A 21412-nucleotide genomic window follows, 5' to 3' on the forward strand; every position below is an offset into this window, starting at 1 on the left:
TGTTACAATATAAGAAACATAGTATAGAGTTATCATAAAATACTGCATGTCAAAAAAAAAAACTCCAATTGCAAATTACTGACAAAAAGATCTTTCAAAACATCTTGTAGCTGTTTATTTGAAGGCCATGACCCATGTTATATTACATCCATATTATAAATCATCTTTATTATAAAATTAGAAAATATTTGATGACCTAAACGGTGAACATGTATGTTTTGTGACCTCATGACCTTTCCTTTACTACGACAAGGAAAGTTGAACTTCCTTGTTGTAATTTTTGTGGTCACTTTATATTTTTAGATTGAAAATGTTTTTTTACTTATCAACTACTAGGCCAGAATCTTAATGTTTGCATTTTAGCCATGTAGTTTTTTGAAAATGTTGAAGGGTTCATCTAAGTATGACCTCAGTACTTCTGCCTAAATCCTGCAAAAACTGCCATCATTCATTCATTCATTTATTGACTATCTTAATTTTTAAAATTCCTATTTGAATTCAATGTAGGGAGAAACAAATGTAGTTCATGGTTCAAATCAGTGTAAACTGTGAGTATCGGTTTTGATTTCCTGTTTTCCAGTCTTTCCTGCTGCTACCGTAATATCAAATCGGCCAACCAATGTGCGCAATGAGTTGTTTTTTTTTTTGTTTTGTTTTTAGCGCGTTCACTCTTTCCCATTAGTCCCTAGCTCTACAAAGATTGCTAGTGTTTGTCACTAAGTGAATATAGAACAACACAAAGTAAACGGAGGAAAATAAAAGCCATAAGATTTGTAGGACCTGTATCATTTGCTAATGTTACCTCAACTCTCGTGATATTTACGGTAATGAGATTTGTGTTTTTGATCCACGCCCCCTTCTGCGTGTCTCCGACGCTCATTGATCCATCCACGTCACGTGACCGGGGAACAGCGGAAGAACAAGACTCGGCCGCAGGAGAAAAGGTGAGGAAATAAACAAAATAATTACGAATCATTTTATACGACTGAAACACTGGTTACTGGTTTTTCACCAACACCTTCATGAAACTCGATGTGTTAGCGGATGTATTCGATATTCTTCGACGGGTTAAACAGTTAGCTATGTATACAGCTATAATCTGAGTTCCTATTTTAACCTCGTTATCGAAAGTGAAATTATGCGAGAAAACACAATTTTAACACCGCGTTCTAACATTAAACAACCACATAAATAAACTGATAACGCCGTCACTAGAGCGCTAACGTTAGCTGGTTCTAATCAACACTTCTTATTAAATATGTGTCGGCGGAATTAATGTACATGTTTCGCTGATATGACAGTGGGCTGTTAAGCAGCAGGAGCCGATGAAGTTGCATTAAATTAATTTTATCCATGTGTAAAGTGCTGTATCACGGTGAATTATCGTATCAGGTTTTAGTTGTTTGAGGCCTGATGGGAATTTCCCACTGACGTCAGCACCAAACAGACACGGCTGTATTTTCTATTTAATTTATCACGTACATTGCAGCCGTTGGTAATAGTATTGAATGATCTTTTGCAATGGTTGCATTTAATGCCAGCAATGGATTATCATATTCTAATAACTATGTTTCATTAGTGGTCAGTTATACTAAATTAAAAACCCTCATGTTGTTGTGACCTTACAGTGAGCCAGTAGTGATCAACTAGTATGTTTTGTTTTTATTTTGTATGTTTTGTTTTTTCCAGTCCAATAGCCACTAATAATCAGTAGTCAAGGAGACTGAAAGTTGGAGAATCAGATTGTGACTGAAGCGTTGGCAGGTCGATTCTGAGGACCAGCTGAGAAATTCTTGGCTGATGTTCCCTTGAGCAGGGCATTTAACCCCCCCCCCCCCCCATTTTCTTCCCATTGTTTGACATGGCAGCCCACTGTTCCTAGTCTGCAGCGTTACGTGCGCACCTGCATGTGCAGCTAGTAATGGGTTAAATGCATATAAAATACTGACAAATAAATATTCTTAATTTTGATAAATGAACTGTTAGCCGATGAGTTTGTATCTATGGAGGGCCATTGTCCATTGTGTTGTGAGCTGCTTAAATGTTTCTACAGTAGCTGAAAATTAACTTCCTCTTTTTTACCTTTTATAGCAGGTGGCTTCCAATATTTACATTACTGTCATCCTCTTTGTTGGTATTATTCTCTCAACAGAAGGAACAAAACCATCACATATTCTAATGAGGGATCTGTGGCCACCGTAGAGAAGGCTGAGGGGTATATATTTGGTTGCCACCTACATCTTCACCACTAGAAGTCCTTAAATATCATATGCTGAGCCTTTAAATTCCAAAAAATATAAATTTTACCGTCAAAGAACAGCCTCAATGAAACCGCATCAGTGAAACCGTAGAGAAGGCTGAGGGTATATATTTGGTTGCCACCTACATCTTCACCACTAGGAGTCCTTAAATATCATATGCTGAACCTTTAAATTTCAAAAAAGATCAATTTTACTGTCAAAGAACAGCCTCAATGAAACAGTTGTCATGTTTTTTTCTGCATAGAGATTTGCAAGGTTACCAACTCTATCAAATATTGTGTCAACTCCAGCTCTTGTCAAAACTCTGTTTAGTGTTTTCATTCAAAGCAGTAATCTCTCATACCAGTTGCACTTAGTGATTCTCTGTCATTGGTTACTGCATTTCCAACATTAGGCCTACATTATGATGCTTTACTGTAATCAGCATGATGCACCTCTGATGGTGCTCCCAAACCACCAGATTTGTTTCCAAATAGAAGCAATACTCTACATTAATTATTAGAATTCTTAATAATTGTTTCTTGTAGAAGATGCAGTACATATGAGCAGGGCGGTACCAACTCTGCCTCTGTTTGATCCAGGAAAAACTCTGAGAATTACAATAGCTGCTCAATAATGTTGATGAAGTAATAATTGCCGCCCAACAGTTTGAGAATTATCAAATCCAGTAGTCAGCATTTTTCCAGTTATTGCTGTTCTAGTTATAACTGATAACCAATCACCACTGAGTGTGCCTCAGTGTCTGTGCTCTCCACTACAGTCTTGGGCTACTGAATTGGAATTAAGACACACAGTTTAAAACAAATCAAAGTTGTACAAGATAAAGTTATTTATTTAATACAGCTTTGGGGATCTTTTTTTTTAAAATTTCTTCAACTTTTCAGTGAACTGATTATATTACAGCTTGAATTAAAGCCATGTACAATTGCCACCATAGCCCAACTTACATATGTATGAGTTTTTATCTTTTTGCCCTTCTGTACAAACAAATGGTATTTATGAGTATTTTCATTTGTTTGCAGATTAAGGCAAATTACTCCATTTTCTTTCTCAGTGTTATGGATGTATTATGCAGTTGTGCAAATGTATACTGGTTTAGTTCAACATTGGGTATTGTCCTTATTGACTACTAATAAAAATATATATTTAGTCAGTAAGTGATCAGAGAACTTTCTTACATTTGTTCAGTGGCCTAATTGTTAATTTGTTGACTACGATGTCACTATAATCAGATTCCACTGTCTTTTTCTACTTTTTTTTATTGTACCAGTGTATTGATTGTTTTTTTTCCTGCAGCATCATTTTCAGCCGTCAGGATGCAGAGCACCACCAACTACCTGTGGTTGATCTCAGACCTGCTGGGTCAGGGGGCGACAGCCAATGTTTACCGTGGCAGACACAAAGTAAGATCAGACAACTAGCCACCTCAACTGCTGTTGGAGGGGTCAGACTTTCACTCGTCCTGACATAAACCTGCAAACATTCAATAATGGGATGTCTATTCAACAAATTCATATTGTTAGGTTGAATTTTTCAGTCCAATAACAGCCTCTTATATCCATCTAAAAGAAAATCTAAAAGATGCCCATTATGATGTTTTTTGGTAGTGTGTATATTGGGGCAGTTTGTGCCTTTATTCAATGGTAAACAGCAGGAATGAGACAGGAAACATTGACAGAAAGAGGGAAATGAAATACAATAGAGGTCAACCAGGCAGGAAGTTGAACCAGAAATGTTGTGACCCACCTTTTGTGCCATTAACCTTTCAGACTGACTCGGACCAGAGGCTTTTAGCTCTGTTCTACCATCAGAGATGATGAGTCGATATGCTGATATGATATCAGTGTAACACCAATAAGCTGAGCGCCTGTCGATATCAGGACTATAGAGTCTATGTACAGATATACAGTCGCGGAAAAAATTATTAGACCATCAAAAATCATCAAAAACAATGGCTATGCAATCAAGTACTAACTCCTGTGTGTATCATGTGACTAAAACAGACAGAAAAGAAAACATGGAATGCCTAAAAGCACTGTTTTTGGCAGTACAATGCCATAGCTATCAATGTAAGAACTTAAGTGATTTTGGTTATTATCAAGAAAACATGGAAAATGGCTAGATATCAGCTCCAAAATTAAATTCTTATGAGTCTTTTTGTTGTTATCATTAAATTTGTCCAAACAAATGTACCTTTAGTTGTACCAAGCATTAAAAGAAACAAGAAATTGAAGAAAACAAGGGTGGTCTAACAATTTTTTCCACTACTGTATACTGTAAACATATTTATGTACAGTTTATGATCAGAATGCAGGAATATGGAGTTAATCTACAGCCACAACCTAATAAATACAACATGTACAAAGGCAGAGTGATTCACTTACAAATGCACAACTGACAAATGCATAATTTCTGACAAAACAATGAAAACTTTTAGCACAATCTTTCCCCCTCTTTCCTGTTGGTTAATTTAAAGCCATTGGTATTATTCGTGTAAGTTTGTGTATCCTCACAGGACTCAAAACTCCAACAGCCTCAAATACAATGTAGGTAACATAATTTGATCCTTGTAATGTCTGAAAATAAACTTAAAACAAAATGTATTATTTGACAAAGCTGATTGGGGTAATATTTTTTTTTTTTTCCTCTGTCAACATTGCTTATTTTAATTTATTGCAAATTATTGTATTGCAGGAAATGGCCATTTAAAAGAAACTTAACAATTGACGACTTATTTATAACACTAAAATGTTCATGATTATGTTTTTAAAATCCAGGGATTCTTTTATGGTATTTGTTCATTTTTTAGGACTAGTATGGGAACATCTGTAGACTGAAAACACGACTCATGTATAAAGGTTTCTGTTTGCACTGCATATATTTTTTAGGGCTAAGAATAATTTTCTGCCATGTAGGAAGGATTATTTTCTCTCAAGACTTGGTGTGAATGTAATATGTTTTTGTGTGTCATTGTAGAAAACAGGAGACCTGTACGCTGTCAAAGTGTTCAACAACCTGAGTTTTTTGAGGCCACTCGATGTCCAGATGAGAGAGTTTGAAGTTCTGAAGAAACTCAACCACAAAAACATTGTAAAACTGTTCGCTGTGGAGGAGGAGGTGAGTAACATTACACACTGCCAAGAAGTGTAGCAGTGTGGTTACAAAGAAGAAAAAGGCAAAGAAGAAGAAAAAAACCCAATGTTTTTAATGCAGGATTTAGAAATATTGGAATCCAACCAAAAGCAGAACTTTTGCTTGTTTTACAAAAGATGACTTTATTTAAGTCCCACACAACATGTCTCATGTTTTTATGAAAAGCCAATGTTTTTGTGTCTGAATGCTCACAGGTTACAGCTACAACAAACTCGGGTAGCTTTTGTCGAAAATACAGGATGATATGGAGAATGTTTTTTCCCATTGTTTAACAGAGAAGTCTTTCCCATTACTCTTGTGTAATCATCATGTTATCCTCTGTCTCTCACCTTGATTTAACAATCGGTGTACTTTCTTTGTTAGGTGGCTAAAGTGATTTTCCTTTTCATTGATTTCTAATTATATTTACCTGTGTTTTTCAGTCAAACACTCGTCATAAGGTCCTGGTGATGGAGTATTGTCCTTGTGGCAGTCTCTACACAGTTTTAGAGGAGTCATCCAATGCCTATGGCCTCCCTGAGGATGAGTTCCTCATTGTTCTGCACGATGTTGGTGAGCAATACTGGTTGTCTGCATCCTGGTGAATCTTGTCCTCATGTTCAAAACCTCTTCTGCCTGCTTGTTTTGTTTATTTTGATCAAACTGAGAAAACATCTGGACACATCTCTTCACTTTCACTGCAGACATTTTGTTTGACATTTTGTTGTTTAGGGGCAGTGTTATGATCTGGATAGATTTACTTGGTCAGGTCTAGGTTCAGTAACGTTTGATGTCTAAACAATGATGGAAATAAATGTGCATTAGTTCACTGAAATGATGCCATGGTAAATGCATGCCATGATCAAAGCTGAAGATGGTCCAACAAAATATTACAGTGTGGGGCTTTTTTTTTTTTGGTCAGGCTGTGCATTATTTATATGTCACTTATTGTAGTAAAATAGCTGCATCTTTCATGTAAGTTAATGGGATTTAATACAGGCAACCAAAAGAAACAGAATGTGAATAAATGACATATTTCTCCCAATTTGACCATTGTTGAAAACGCTGGGTGTATGTCTACAAAATGTTGAACATAGAGTATGTTATTAGATATTTTATCGTAGAAATGTTTGATACTGTTCAAGTGCTAATATGAGCAAATACAAATAAAATACAAAACAGTGCAGTTTAAGGCTTATTTTGCAGAGTTCTTGACATGCATAAAATCAGGATATGCATAGTGTAATTTGTGTAGTGTATGTAATTTCTAGAAAGGATCCACTAAGGTCAGTTTAACCCTTTAACCTTCTACATTCCCTGCAGCTGTTTCATAGTTGTAGAACTTTCCTCACTGACTGTTCTCTGGTTGGTTGATGTGTCTGCAGTGGCAGGAATGAACCACCTCAGAGAGTACGGTATTGTTCACCGAGACATCAAACCTGGAAACATCATGAGGGTCATTGGAGAAGATGGACGCTCTGTTTACAAGCTGACAGACTTTGGAGCAGCCAGAGAACTGGAGGATGATGAGCAGTTTGTGTCTCTGTATGGCACAGAGGAATACCTGGTTAGAAATATGTCATTTTTTTTTAAATTATGGAGCATAGATTTTAATTCTAAGACCCTGAAAACATAAATAAGATGAGCACATGTATAGGACCATAGAAATCAGACCATTAACTGTATTTGTCAACATTTAAGGCTGTTTTTTAGTTATCTGTACACTTGATTTCTGAGTCAATTTCTGAACATTTATTCAGGATCAGATTGTAAATTTATTACCATGTGTATTTTGAATATTTAGACTCAATTATAACAGATGTTCTTCATGTGTCTCATGTGTTTCTGTGCAGCATCCTGACATGTATGAGCGTGCTGTTTTAAGGAAAGACCACCAGAAGAAATACGGCGCCACAGTCGACCTGTGGAGTATCGGGGTCACATTCTACCACGCAGCGACCGGCAGCCTCCCCTTCAGACCGTTTGAAGGGCCACGAAGGAACAAAGAAGTGATGTAAGAGTGGCTCGTGACTATAAAGAAAGATGGCAAGGATTAAACTGATGTGAAACTGAACCAGCGCTCTCTTTGTCTCAGGTATAAAATCATAACAGAGAAGCCATCTGGGACGATTTCAGGCCATCAGAAATGTGAGAACGGGAAGATCGAGTGGAGCACAGAGATGCCGGTGTCCTGCAGTCTGTCCAAGTAAGACTCAGTCTGACTTTAACTCTTTAAGTGCCAGACAGTTAAGGGGCTAATAAGCCTTAAAAGTGCCACAGAATTTGGCCGTTCTTCAGTATTTCGCGTCGTTTTCATAATATTTGAAGAATCCTGCAGGAAACCGCTCGGTAACATCCGACCGATTGCTGATTAGATCCAAAACGCACCGGACGCAGCCGATTCATTATTGATCGCAATTTGCATAATTTATAATAATAATAATAATAATAATAATAATAATAATAATAATAATAATCTTTATTTATATAGCACTTTTCATACATTAAAAACTGTAGCACAAAGTGCTTTACATATCAGTTTAAAAATCAGTACCGCCCCCCACCCACACCCACCCGCACACACACACACACACACACACACATATACATGCAAGCCCACAAGCTCACACATACTTAAGAAGACTGACTGAGCACAGGCAGACCAGAACAAAAATATAAAAGTAAAAGTAAAACATCAATTTAGGAGGCGCTGTCTCAGGGAGCCATCCGCACCAGGAGGCAGTCGCCGACCCCGGCGACCAGGCACCAGCAGCACAGCCCCGCATCCCAACTAGTGGGAGAGGGCCAACTGGGACCCCCACCCACCAGAAAGGAGCGGACCCCAGTGAGAGAAGGCGCCGCCACAGCCCCCGGAGTCCACAGCCGCCCCCCGGCATGGAGGGCTCCCTCTGATGAAACACCGGAGAATAAGAAACATTAAAAAGATATAAAAATATTATTCGGTCGCGTGACCTCAAATTCCCGTCTGCTTGGTCTCAAAAGGGGGACACAGAAAGAACGTCATCGAAATGTGAGAAAGAAATGGGGGTGGATGGTTTGTTTGTACACAAATGTGGCGTGTTCTCCAAAGCCGATCGGATCGGCCCGTGGCACTTTACAGGTTGTTTTCGTAAAGCCGATTTAATCGGCCCATGGCACTGAAAGTGTTAATCATTACCATATCCTTTATTTGGTACAGTTGTAATTGAGACTCAGATCTCTTTCCCCAGAGTGACCTGGTCAAGTCATGTTACAACACTAAACAGAGATGGAGCAAACATACAGCTGACATGCATATACAGATAGAAATGAATTAATGCAATTAAAGATAGCATAATTTCATGATAAAAGCAAGAATAAAACAGAATAGAGAAAAATAAAGTCAGTCACAAGAACGCCTGATTAATTATATTTTTTGCTGATTTTTATTTTGAGTAATCTCAAATTTTTTAAATAAAATCTCAAATTACCAGGGAGAAAATATTCTTCACTTAAATTACATAAACATTCCCCAGATTGTACCAGATTCCCCAGTAATATATGTACACCATGTGACTGTGAGGTCTGTTATTTCTGTGAACACATTGTTGTTTTCCTGTGTAGGGGTCTGCAGAGCCTTCTAACTCCAGTGCTGGCCAACATCCTTGAGGCCGATCAGGAGAAGTGCTGGGGCTTCGACCAGTTTTTTGCTGAAACCAGTGACATCCTGCACCGCACTGTTGTCTACGTGTTCAGCCTGCAGCAAGCCACGCTGCATCACATCTACATCCACGAATATAACACGTAAGCAAACAAACAACTCATCCAAAAGTACTGTCAGAGTAGTGGTCTCAGAGCAAGAGAAGCAAGGAGGGGCAAAACCATGAGAAGATTGGACTCATATGTACCAGCTATTCAAAGGGGATCAATGGGAAATGTCACATCTGGAGACAAACATGAAAGAAAATCAGTCTTGATGGTAAGAGTAGAGCTGTCACAATAATAGTATTTGAGTTGCCGTTTAACTAGTAGAATCATTCATAAATACGATCATTTTATTTTATGGACTAATATAGTATAAGCCTATTAATAGATTATTTACAGTGAATTTAAAGAGGAGGACAGAATTAATTGGCCTCGAATACTGGGACATATAAGTAAAAATAAAATTTGCTTTTTTAGAATTTGTAAACAAAAATTATTCAGGCCGTATGTGACATAAATAACTTAAATATAAAAGGCCTATTCCTGAAATAGGCTGATAGTGAAAATGATATGAAAATCAAATCCACGATGACCAAGAATCTCAGAAAACAGGGGCTAAGAAAAGACATAAGGGTGGAGGACATAGAAAACTACTCAAAATGTTTGTAAAACAGAATTTAATCACTGGTGTTGAACACAGACAGAAAAAACATACATGTAACTACTGGGAAAGAACATCTATACAAAAACTGGGCCTTCCTGTTAGACTTGTACCGGCGTTTAATAGTATTGAGGTTGTAAATGTCTTCGGTGTCTGTAAAGCTGATGTTCTTTCCTTTCATGACCACAGGGCTGCGCTGTTCCAGGAGCTGTTGGCCCGCAGGACCACCATCCTGCTCCACAACCAGGAGCTGCTGTATGAGGGCCGCCGCCTTGTCCTTGACCCCAACCGCCAGGCCAAGACCTTTCCCAAGACCTCCAGAGACAACCCCATCATGCTCGTCAGCCGCGAGTCCGTCACCACTGTGGGACTGATCTTTGAAGATCGTACGTAGAGTTATTAAAAATGAAACCATACTAATAACGGGAAGGTTTTAGTTTCCTGAATTCTAATCAACTGTATTCACATGTTCAGTTGTAGTCCTAACATGGTGTCATATTTAGGTTTCTAAATATGATGCTCATCTTTAGTAGATTATTGAAACTGGGGAAACATAAAATGTCCTAAATTATAAAATAATATCCAGTTTTCTGATAAACCACATGATCATTTTTGTCTTTACAGCCAGCCCTCCTAAAGTTCAGCCTCGCTATGATCTTGACTTGGATGCCAGTTATGCAAAGGTAATGACCATTAAACCTTTGATGTCTTACAAATACATGCCCCAGTCTATATCACTAATACTTCGTTGGGGTTCAGACATTTGCAGGTGATGTGGGACATTTGTGGAAGACCTCAGAGTCTCTGCTGGTTTATCAGGAGCTGGTACGAAAAGGAGTCCGGGGTTTAATGTAAGTAAAGGCAGAGTCTGCAAATCACAGCAAAATTCTTCCAAATTTAGATGCAGATGTTGTATTTTTTTTTCTGAGACTAGAAGTTCAGAACGAAAATATGGGTTAATGTAGAGGAGCTCACAAATGAATGCCTCAAGAAGAGTAGACAGGAAGGACTTCAGTATGTCTCTGTGCACAGCTGTTTGTAAACAAAAACACATAATAATGCAGAACTAGAATTAGTGGAATGTAATGTTAAGTCCGTATGGAATATCTCTGATAATGTTGTAAACATTATAAGCTATGTTTCTATTAAAAGACAAATGATTTAGAAGAAATAGTTGCTAAAAAGAAGTTGCAGAAGAAGAACAGAAATTGTAAATGTGAATTATGTGGTTACACAAATGGTTTTGGAGCCGACAAACGAGGCGACACGGTGTCATCAGAAGGATAACTTATAGTTTATGTTACGGCAATAAACCAAGGTAAAGAAGCAGAGTGTTATGTTGCAGTTTTCTAGATAAAATGATATTTCAGCTGATTCTGTCTTTGAACTACACAAACTAGACCTGATTCTATCATATATGTTGTAATGGTTTACAGGAATATCTGGGAAGACATCAGGCTCAGTCAGTTGATCAGTCACATGAGTTAAATGTTCCCTAAATCATAATATGTTCTCAGAGTGTTTACAAATTTGGCTGTCTCCATAAATGTTTTCTAAAGTTACAAGGACTTAGTGAAAGGTTTTTTTTTATTTGATTAATGCCGATAGCAGTTAAATTTTGTGAGCACTATAGTCTGTGCATTGATAATAAAACCATCATCATCTCATTCTAAATGTCTTTATTGGTTCAGTGAGCTGATGAAGGAGGACTACAGTGAAATTTTACACAAAAAGTCTGAAGTTTTCCATCTGTGTAGCTACTGTACACAGATACTGGAGAAGACTGAACAAATGTGAGTGATCATCTTTATTTACAGTGAAAGCCATAGCATGTTTGTTATTCTTAGATATGTCTCATGACTCCATGTTCCTTTGTGTTGAATAGATTTGAGGTGTTGATGCAGGCCAACATGCTGTCGACCGAATACGATGAGATCTCAGACATGCATAAGAAAGTTCTCAGAGTGAGTAACCAGTTAGATTATGTTTTACATGATGTTTGGATGCTTTCATGATGCTTTGTCATTGGCCTCCTAAGCCTTTGTAGGTGGTGGCTATAGGTTTCAGGTGCAGTAGTAAGGATTAAGTGTTGGTCTGGATCAGTAACAGGTTGCTGTGTGTTCAGATTTCCAGCTCTTTGGAGCCCATTGAGCGAACAACACAGGACATCAAGAGTAAATTCCTCCCAGGAGGCCTGCTGACTGACAGCTGGACACAACAAGTTGGGACACACCCAGAGGACAGGAAGTAAGATTCTACATATGTGTGTATTCACATACACTGAATACTTTAGTTCATTCTGTCTGTAACACTCAGCTTTTCTGCAGTGTTGAGAAAATCAAAGTGCTACTGGACGCCATTACAGCCATCTACCAACAGTTCAAGAAGGACAAAGCAGAGCGACGTGAGTACAAGATACTGCTGAAGTTTTAATGGATTATTCTTCATACAGTGTTTATGCAGTTGAATTGACCTTAAAAATATATATGCACCACAGTAAAATACAATTAAACAAAAGAATAAAGTAGGAGTGAAAATATACCAATCTGAGTAATTAAAGGGGTTCTGTGTATGGTTTGTGTCATCAGTAGCTGCACTAAAGATCCATTTAGAATCTTCCAAACAAGGTCAGAACTGTCACAGTTTAGTTTGATCTACAACTGACAAATGGTGAAGATAATAACATCACATAATAATTTCATACCTTCATAAGCCTCATAATAAAACTCACCCAAGTAGAAGAAATGCTGCCATTTCAGCATCAAACTCCATTCTTTTCATTTACAGTTGTGTCCAGTGGTGAAAACAACAGTGCTTCTAGCTTTTATCACTTTATTTGACTCTAAAAGGAGTTTCTTCACGGTTCTCATCCCATCTGGTCACTATCTGGTTCTTTAGTCAAAGACCCTTCAGTGTTTGTTTTCCTCACTGTGGGAGACCAACAGTGTCTCACTACTCCTTCTAGTGTTCACATAAATCTGTCAGACCATAGGTATGAATGTATTCACTTCATATCACTACAATCCAGTACATTGGTATCTGTGACATAACTTCAGACCTCTTTATTTTAAACCCTCTAATGATAATTTTAGGTCATCCTTTAGTATTTGAAAGTAGAAATACTACATACAGCCCCTTCACACAGTGTAGAGCAGATAGTTTCAGAGCTGTACATTAACATATTACATTACAACACCTACATTTTATGTATTTAAAACCAAGAAAATTCATAATTTTCTGATAACATTTTGTTCTAAAGATGCTCATAATACATAACACTATAGACAGTACAGCTGGGTGATAGAGTAATAACTGACTGCAGTATTTTATTCTGTAGTGAGAAACATCGATTTTAAACATGATATATTATTTGATGATGCTGAAGTCTTTGGATATATGAAGATTATGTATTTAAAAAAGAATTGCCCATTTGGACATTCTTGGCTTCCAAAGAAATAAAACATCACATGGTAGAAAGAGGGAAAAAGTTCAAATAAATGATAGTATGAAGATTCTGTCAGATAAATAGAAATTTAGAAAGGTGTTGATGTAGTAATGACTTGACTTGATACTCTTTTTTTGTGTTTAGGTTTGCCATACAATGAGGAGCAGATCCATAAATTTGATAAGTAAGTACAGAAGTATCTGTCAACGTGGTCATGTGTTGTTTGTGTTTTCAGTGCTCACTGTGTGTTTGTTTGATAGACAGAAGCTGGTCCTTCACGCCAGTAAAGCCAGATCTTTGTTCACTGAGGAGTGTGCCATGAAATACCGCCTGTTCATCTCCAAGAGCGAGGAGTGGATGAGGTAAACTGGCCATGTTCAGCTTCACTAACAGATCAGGAAGTAGGCCTGGCTCGCTCTCTGATAGCCCCAGCGGTGTCTTATTAACAGCATGGTGAAGCCTCATCTCTGTGTTTGTAGGAAGGTGCATCATGTGAGGAAGCAGCTGCTCGGCCTGTCGGGTCAGCTGATCAGCATCGAGAAGGAGGTGACGATGCTAATGGAGAGAGCTATCAAGGTAAAAAACAATCACAAAAACAGTTCAAATTTAAAAAAGAATTCAGGTTCATTAAAAAGTGTCGACAAAAACATTACTGATCAGTGACAGTGGAGTAGGTTGACCTGATTAAATAATTTGTTTTTCTATATTAACTTCATGTGTCAGCAGGGCAGGTATTTATTTATTAAATCTTGAATTGAGTCTGCAAGTTACAGCCTTATAAGACATTAGAAGAACATGAAAAGGGGACTTCTTCAGTCAAAACACCCAAATATTCAGAGGACTTAGATTAACCTCCTGATGGTTCACATTTTTCTGAAAGACAAAAAAAAACTTAACGTCCTATGGCATTTAATCAATCTAAAGAACTTTTTAGTCTGTATTTTTGTGAATTATAGAAATTATTGGAAGACATGTCAAATGATTTCTGCTTCATTTGACACGTCCTCCAATCATTTCAATAATGATTTATTTGACACACATGACGCCAATAGTCAACAGATTGACCTGTAGGAGGAGCTACAGCATCTGACAGAGACAGCTTTAGACTTACATCAGTTTATCTTGCCGAATAACTCTCCTTCAATTAGGTTGAGTATTTTCATTGTGCAGCAACTGGTAGGCCATTCTCCTCCTCTGCACTCTCTGTTATCACTTTGAAAGTTCCTACACTACATGGAAGAACAACAACCTCAGCTGCAACTACACACTGAAAATGTCAACTTCTGATAGACATGTCATTTTCATTTGTTTGTTATTTTCATGTTTGTATTACACGAGAACCTTCCTCTTGTAATTATTTTCTACTGAAAAACTTCACTCTTTGCATAACTTCAAAGACATCTAAGAACAAGTCAGACAACTGTTTTTTTTTTTGGTTTTGGTTTTGGTTTTTTTAGATATTTTTGGCATTAGTGATGGTACATAGTACAAGGTGGGGAAGCAAAATTTACAATGAACATTTAGTTGTTTTTTCTCAGCAGGCACTACGTCAATTGTTTTGAAACCAAACATATATTGATGTCATAATCATACCTAACACTATTATCCATACCTTTTCAGAAATTTTTGCCCATATGAGTAATCAGGAAAGCAAACGTCAAAGAGTGTGTGATTTGCTGAATGCACTCGTCACACCAAAGGAGATTTCAAAAATAGTTGGAGTGTCCATAAAGACTGTTTATAATGTAAAGAAGAGAATGACTATGAGCAAAACTATTACGAGAAAGTCTGGAAGTGGAGGAAGCAACAAAAAACGTACCAAAGCTTTTATTAAAGCTCTCAAATCCAAAATCAAACCAAAACACTTGTTGTCAACAAGTGTTTTAGTGTTCTTGTGTAAGATTTTAACTTAAAATCATATTTTACTGCATTTCTAACGGTCTTGTTGTCTACCTCAAGTTCAATTGCCATTTTTCTCATGGATTTGGTTGGATCCTTTAGGATTTTGGATTTGAGAGCTTTAATAAAAGCTTTGGTTCATTTTTTGTTGCTTCCTCCACTTCCAGACTTTCTCGTAATAGTTTTGCTCATAGTCATTCTCTTCTTTACATTATAAACAGTCTTTATGGACACTCCAACTATTGTTGAAATCTCCTTTGGTGTGACGAGTGCATTCAGCAAATCACACACTCTTTGACGTTTGCTTTCCTGATTACTCATATGGGCAAAAGTTTCTGAAAAGGTATGGATAATAGTGTTAGGTATGATTATGACATCAATATATGTTTGGTTTCAAAACAATTGATGTAGTGCCTGCTGAGAAAAAACAACTAAATGTTCATTGTAAATTTTGCTTCCCCACCCTGTAGAGAGAGGGAATGACAGCAATGGAGCAAAAGACTCGGACCATGAATCAAGCCCTGCTCATTGTCCCTATTCCAGAATGATTCCAGACCTAACTGTAGCAGGTCTGGCTGTCATGTTAAACTTAAGCTACTACCTCTGAAACAAGTGAGTCTTATGTTTCTACTGATGCTGATGAACCCTGTGTGTGTTTGTGTGAAGCTCCAGGAGCTGCTGCCTCAGAAGGTTCTTCCTCTGGTGTCGAGTGGGATGAAGCCTCAGGCCTACCTGAGCCAGAACACACTGGTGGAGATGACACTCGGGTGAGTCCTTCCTACTCTTCATCATCCTCACAGATTCTGAGGGATGGGGGGCCTTTGGAAATTCCTGTTATAAATTGTTAAATACTAGTGCTGATAGTAAATGACACCCAGCTAGATGTCTAACACGTTGATAAGTGACTTCCTGCTGTTCATATAGGATGAAGAAGCTGAAGGAGGAGATGGAGGGAGTGGTCAAAGAGCTGGCAGAGAACAACCACTTCTTAGAACGGTGAGAGAAATCATGTTTGATAAAAGTCTTTTGTTGATGTTTCAGATTAACTCTTTCGGTGCCAGACAGTTAAGGGGCTAATAAGCCTTAAAAGTGCCACAGATTTTGGCCGTTTTTCAGTATTTCGCGTCGTTTTTATAATATTTGAAGAATCCTGCAGGAAACCGCTCGGTAACATCCGACCGATTGCTAATTAGATTCAAAACGCACCGGACGCAGCCGATTCATTATTGATCGTAATTTGCATAATTCATAATAATAATAATAATAATAATAATAATAATCATCATCATCATCATCATCATCTTTATTTATATAGCACTTTTCATACATTAAAAACTGTAGCACAAAGTGCTTTACATATCAGTTTAAAAATCAGTACCGCCCCCCACCCACACCCACCCACTCACCCACACACACACACACACACACACACACACATATACATGCAAACCCACAAGCTCACACATACTTAAAAAGACTGACTGAGCACGGGTAGACCAGAACAAAAATGTATAAGTAAAAGTAAAACATCAATTTAGGAGGCGCTGTCTCAGAGAGCCAGCCGCACCAGGATGCAGCCGCCGACCCTGGCGACCAGGCACCAGCAACACAGCCCCGCATCCCAACTAGTGGGAGAGGGCCAACTGGGACCCCCACCCACCAGAAAGGAGCGGACCCCAGTGAGAGAAGGCGCCACAGCCCCCAGAGTCCACAGCCGCCCCCCGGCATGGAGGGCTCCCTCTGATGAAACACCGGAGAATAAGAAACATTAAAAAGATATAAAAATATTATTCGGTCACGTGACCTCAAATTCCCGTCTGCTTGGTCTCAAAAGGGGGACACAGAAAGAACGTCATCGAAATGTGAGAAAGAAATGGGGGTGGATGGTTTGTTTGTACACAAATGTGGCGTGTTCTCCAAAGCCGATCTGATCAGCCCGTGGCACTTTAAAGGTTGTATTCGTAAAGCCGATTTAATTGGCCCATGGCACTGAAAGAGTTAAATAACATGTTCAGGATTTTTCAAACATGTCTTGGAACAGTGGTCATATTGTTATGGAAAAATAATACTCTACTAATTCATCGTCAAAAAAGAAGGGTCAGTTCAAGCGTTCAGTGTCAAAGAAATCACTTTATTTGGAGCTCCATAGAAAGAAATATCACTCAGACAAAAGATTGAGACGGTCTGAACCCAAAAATACAAATCACAATGTAGTCTTCTGTCTCCCATGAGAAAATTATGATGTGTCGAAAGTGTTTTGGTTAGTGTCAGGAACTTGGAGATAAGACCCCTGTGAGAAGTGTTGGTTTGGCCTTCTACTCTGGACAAAACACAAAAGAGGTCAAAACTGCTCTATAATACACAGTGACATGAATATATCTGAAATAGAGTTAGAAGCCTACATGATATATGAAATATATGAAAATATATATGAATATATATGGATATAAGTAATTTTGCCATTACAATATAATAAATATTAGTACTGAGAAACACAGTATGCAGCATTTCAACATTAGAATATGTGAATAACACATTATAATTATAAAAATCGTTCAGTTACTGTAACCCTCCCAGCTGAAGTATGTTGGGTTTGCCTAATCTCTTCATGTGATCATTTTTACTTGATTTTTGTGCTTCTATCACAGATGAAGTTATATGGGTTCTTTTTACCTTGCCTATTTCTTTAAACTTTTTTTATACCGGTGAGGCCCTTGAAAACCATTCAAATCAATGTGTAGATAAAGAGCACATTTTTTTGTACTTAGCACTATAAGTGTGAGTATTTGACACTACACAAAAAAATGCATAAAGATAAATGTTGCTACTAATCACTGACATATAACAGGCTGTAATAATTCAACACAAAAAAATCTACTCTGCGATCGTATTTTTTTGTTTTTTCATCTAAAAACATGGTGGCATCATGACAAAAATCTGTTCTTTAAATGGTTAACATTTTTTAAAATTAATTAGTATTTCATATCAATAATTATGTCAAATGTAGTAGTAAAATTAGGTCAATGACATTAGAATATAATATTAATGTATAATTTTTTTTTTTATAGCTTGCTTGTGCTTAGCGGAACTAGTGTGACTAATATTAGACCTGGCCCTAAGCTGCCATACACTTACTAGCCTAGCAAGGCTAAAAACTACCTATGATGGAGCACTCTTATTTATTTAATGACACATTAATGGTCATTCAGCTGAGATGATGACAGAAAGGATTTTTTGCCCATATCACTACTTTCTTTACACTGTTTATGAAACATGCAACTTCCTGTTTCCTTCAGATTCGGGACTTTGACTTTGGATGGAAGTCTGAGGGGGTGAAGCCTCTTCACTGCTGTTTGTACATATTTATCCTGTAAATAATGTGGGACTGTGCGACTTTTGTAAGAACGAGTCTCTGCTGATTCTGTTCATGAAGAAACTGCTTAAAAAAGAAAAAGGAAAAACAAACAAAATGGCTTTGGCCGTGTCACCTGCCTGGATTAGACGCTGCACATGTTTTGCCTTATTTTCACTTGAAAACAGAACTGTGGAACTACCCTGTATATCCATACTGTACATAATTAGACAAAGTCCTGAAGTCACATTTTAAGTACATTATAAGGGACCATGATTCCTCTTTAATTACAATATATGACATCAATGATCAGTTAAAGCTTTTGTGAAGGTTAATGGTTTTCATGTTGTTTTGTTATATTGTTTTTATTCATTAGATAAAGCAATAATTCATAATATTGTCTGCTATTCTGTAAGGGGAGTTAGGTTCTTATTTAAACTCTTTCGTATGCAGATAATATAATTCATTTATTTATCTATTTTCATTTGTTTGGTTTATTTTTAATTTGAAATGAAGGAGCTTAAATAAAAATACTTTTATTGAAATCAGTAAAAAATTTAAAAAGAATGTGAACCGGAATCGTTTGACCATAATAATGCCTTAAACTGATCATTAATGTCAGTGTCGCATGGTTTAATTTAAGTTACCTCATATCAGCGTAAAATCTCCTTAATTTGGTTGCATTTAAGCATTGTAAACACTGTCTGATTAGGAATATTTCAGATGAAAGAGGTTTGTATTTTTCAAGGGATAATTCACAATGATTTAAACAGTTGATTTTTATGGTGATCACATTATAACTGATAGTAAAAATTGATTATTGGAATTTGTAGGAGGAAATTTTAAGTCCAATAAAAAAAAAAAAAATATATATATATATATATATATATATATATATATATATATATATATATATATATATATATATATATATGTGTGTGTGTATTACTCGTAATGGAAGGAAAAAAGGGGTTTTAGTTTTAAAAGCTTATTTATTGTTCATTTAGATTGATCAATAATCATTATTACTGGATTTTCTTCTGTTTAATGTCCAGGCAGTAAGTCAGTGGTCAGTTTTGCATAACCTGCAGTAAATACAGTAAATACCTCTGTTTATTAAACATGGATGTCAGTTCAACACCACCTTTTACCCTGAAGTTTTTGTTTTGTTGTTAAAACTGTAAATAAATAAATACCTTCTTAAGATGAAGCATCTGGAGGTGTAATTTTTTTTCTAAAAAATCCTGTTTACCATGTTATTACGAACTGTTTAGAAAATTTTAACCTTCTCTTAACAGTAAAAATGTGAAAACAGGTTTTGATCATTGTAATTTCATACATGTAGATAACTTATATTTGAGGAACAAAAAAATCTGATTTAAATGCTTTTTCTCAGCAACATGTTTTACATACTTTCATAATTTGAGTCTGTATTTTATCTTTCTGACAGAAATGATCTTCCATACAGTATGTCCTAGGTTTTGTTGTTTTGTGATGGGTATGAGTCAAAATCACACTTGAAGATGTGTTTGAAATGTGGAAAATCTCAGCACCGGCTAAAGCTGACTCACTCCTGTTAATTAAATCTGTCCAACTACTGAAACTCAGCGTCTCTGTATTTACATAAAATAGATCACCTTTTTTCCTTGTTCACTCTCCTTCACTTCTTGCTTCAGCCACATTTTCCTCTCTCCTCGTCCACCCCATTGTTAGTTTCCCATAGTGACCGGCCTGTTGGAAAATCACTACCATCTCCTCAGCGCTGTGGTTGCCATGGTAATATGCTGCGACAGCAACCCCGTCAGCATTAGACCAATAACTGTAGATAGACAGCATGATTTCCTTTTATAGAGCAGACAGGAGAGCAACCCCACATGGTGTGAAGGTCAGCAGGTAAGAGGGAGGCATACGGTAAAGATATTTAATGATCATTAATTAATCACATGATCTAATCAGCAAATAGGCAGGAAAATAGAAACAGAAACCAACCTGTTTGTCAAAGAAAAATATCTCAATGTGAAAACACAGACTATAGAGGCAATTTATGAATAAGATGGGTTCTTGTAAAACTGATAAACTGACCTGAGAGCATGACCATGGTTATGAGGAGGAGATCTGCAGTACATCTGGTTCTTAGTGGATCAGACCTGAGCTGACCTGTGGAGGAGAATGGACTCTGATGACAGAGGAAGGAATTAGACAACCAAAGATTGCAGCCACTCACTCCCTTAGATTTTATCCACCACGCTCAGTAATTCCACTATGTTGTGCATACACTAACAGAAACATGTGTTCAAACTTATCAGATTTAGAAATAGAAATATACTCTATCTTCTGGCTCATCTTCCAGATTAGAAAGATGTGGATCAAGTTATTAAATATTGTCCTGCAGCAAAATGTCAAAAAGTGTCCAATGGTGGAAAAACCTATACGTTCTAAAATTCCACCAGCAGACGTGCAGAAGTTCTAGTTTTGTAGCCCAATGAAACACCTTCATTTACTGTGTCCCGATACTTTTGTCCACTAAGTGTATAAGGTAATGGAAACAGAATATTTCTCATTTTTGGGTAATCTAAAGAAAACATAATTATGACCATATTTCATTTATGCAAATAAATATCCCTAAAATACTTCTTTAAAATTTCATATCAAGTGATGACTGATCAAATTTTAAAACTTAATTTATCCATTTGATTGAATTTATTTATTTATTTGACATAGACGTGACAGTAACGTTGAAACTGCAACATATAATATGAATAAATATGACATGTTTATAGTGAAATGTTAATTTGCAGCATCTGTCCACAGGAGGCTTAAATATTAACAAAAGAAAAGACAGATAAAGAAATATGGGCTATAAAAATATTTCAGTCTATATGAAAATATCACGAGAGCCTCCAAATTTACAGTCTGGAAACACCTGAATTTAATGTGTGACTAGTGTAACTTATCAACTTATAAATACAGTCAAGTGT

The 21412-nt window shown here is 36.9% G+C and overlaps 1 protein-coding gene across 1 annotated transcript; it reads left to right on the forward strand.

The window, feature by feature from the left end:
• The first annotated feature begins 873 nt into the window (after positions 1-873).
• On the forward strand, positions 874-19282 carry tbk1 (TANK-binding kinase 1). The gene is made up of 21 exons (XM_030150051.1): positions 874-944; positions 3558-3664; positions 5238-5378; positions 5837-5966; positions 6779-6960; positions 7247-7407; positions 7489-7599; positions 8997-9176; positions 9928-10124; positions 10363-10421; positions 10498-10589; positions 11430-11531; positions 11624-11702; positions 11864-11985; positions 12066-12142; positions 13328-13367; positions 13444-13545; positions 13663-13759; positions 15749-15849; positions 16007-16078; positions 18379-19282. The coding sequence occupies exons 2-21, from the start codon at positions 3578-3580 to the stop codon at positions 18416-18418; spliced, it is 2172 nt and encodes a 723-aa protein (XP_030005911.1). The 5' UTR covers positions 874-944; positions 3558-3577; the 3' UTR covers positions 18419-19282.
• The last annotated feature ends 2130 nt before the right edge of the window (positions 19283-21412 follow it).

The sequence above is a fragment of the Sphaeramia orbicularis genome, chromosome 12, assembly GCF_902148855.1.
Source record: "Sphaeramia orbicularis chromosome 12, fSphaOr1.1, whole genome shotgun sequence".
Taxonomy (NCBI): Eukaryota; Metazoa; Chordata; class Actinopteri; order Kurtiformes; family Apogonidae; genus Sphaeramia; species Sphaeramia orbicularis.

Coding starts and splice junctions, on each gene's coding strand:
- tbk1 (XM_030150051.1), top strand. CDS start 3,578: ATGCAGAGCACCACCAACTACCTGTGGTTGATCTCAGACCTGCTGGGT. Junction 11,532..11,623: donor CTGGAGAAGACTGAACAAAT/GTGAGTGATCAT, acceptor TGTGTTGAATAG/ATTTGAGGTGTTGATGCAGG. Junction 13,368..13,443: donor CAGATCCATAAATTTGATAA/GTAAGTACAGAA, acceptor TTTGTTTGATAG/ACAGAAGCTGGTCCTTCACG.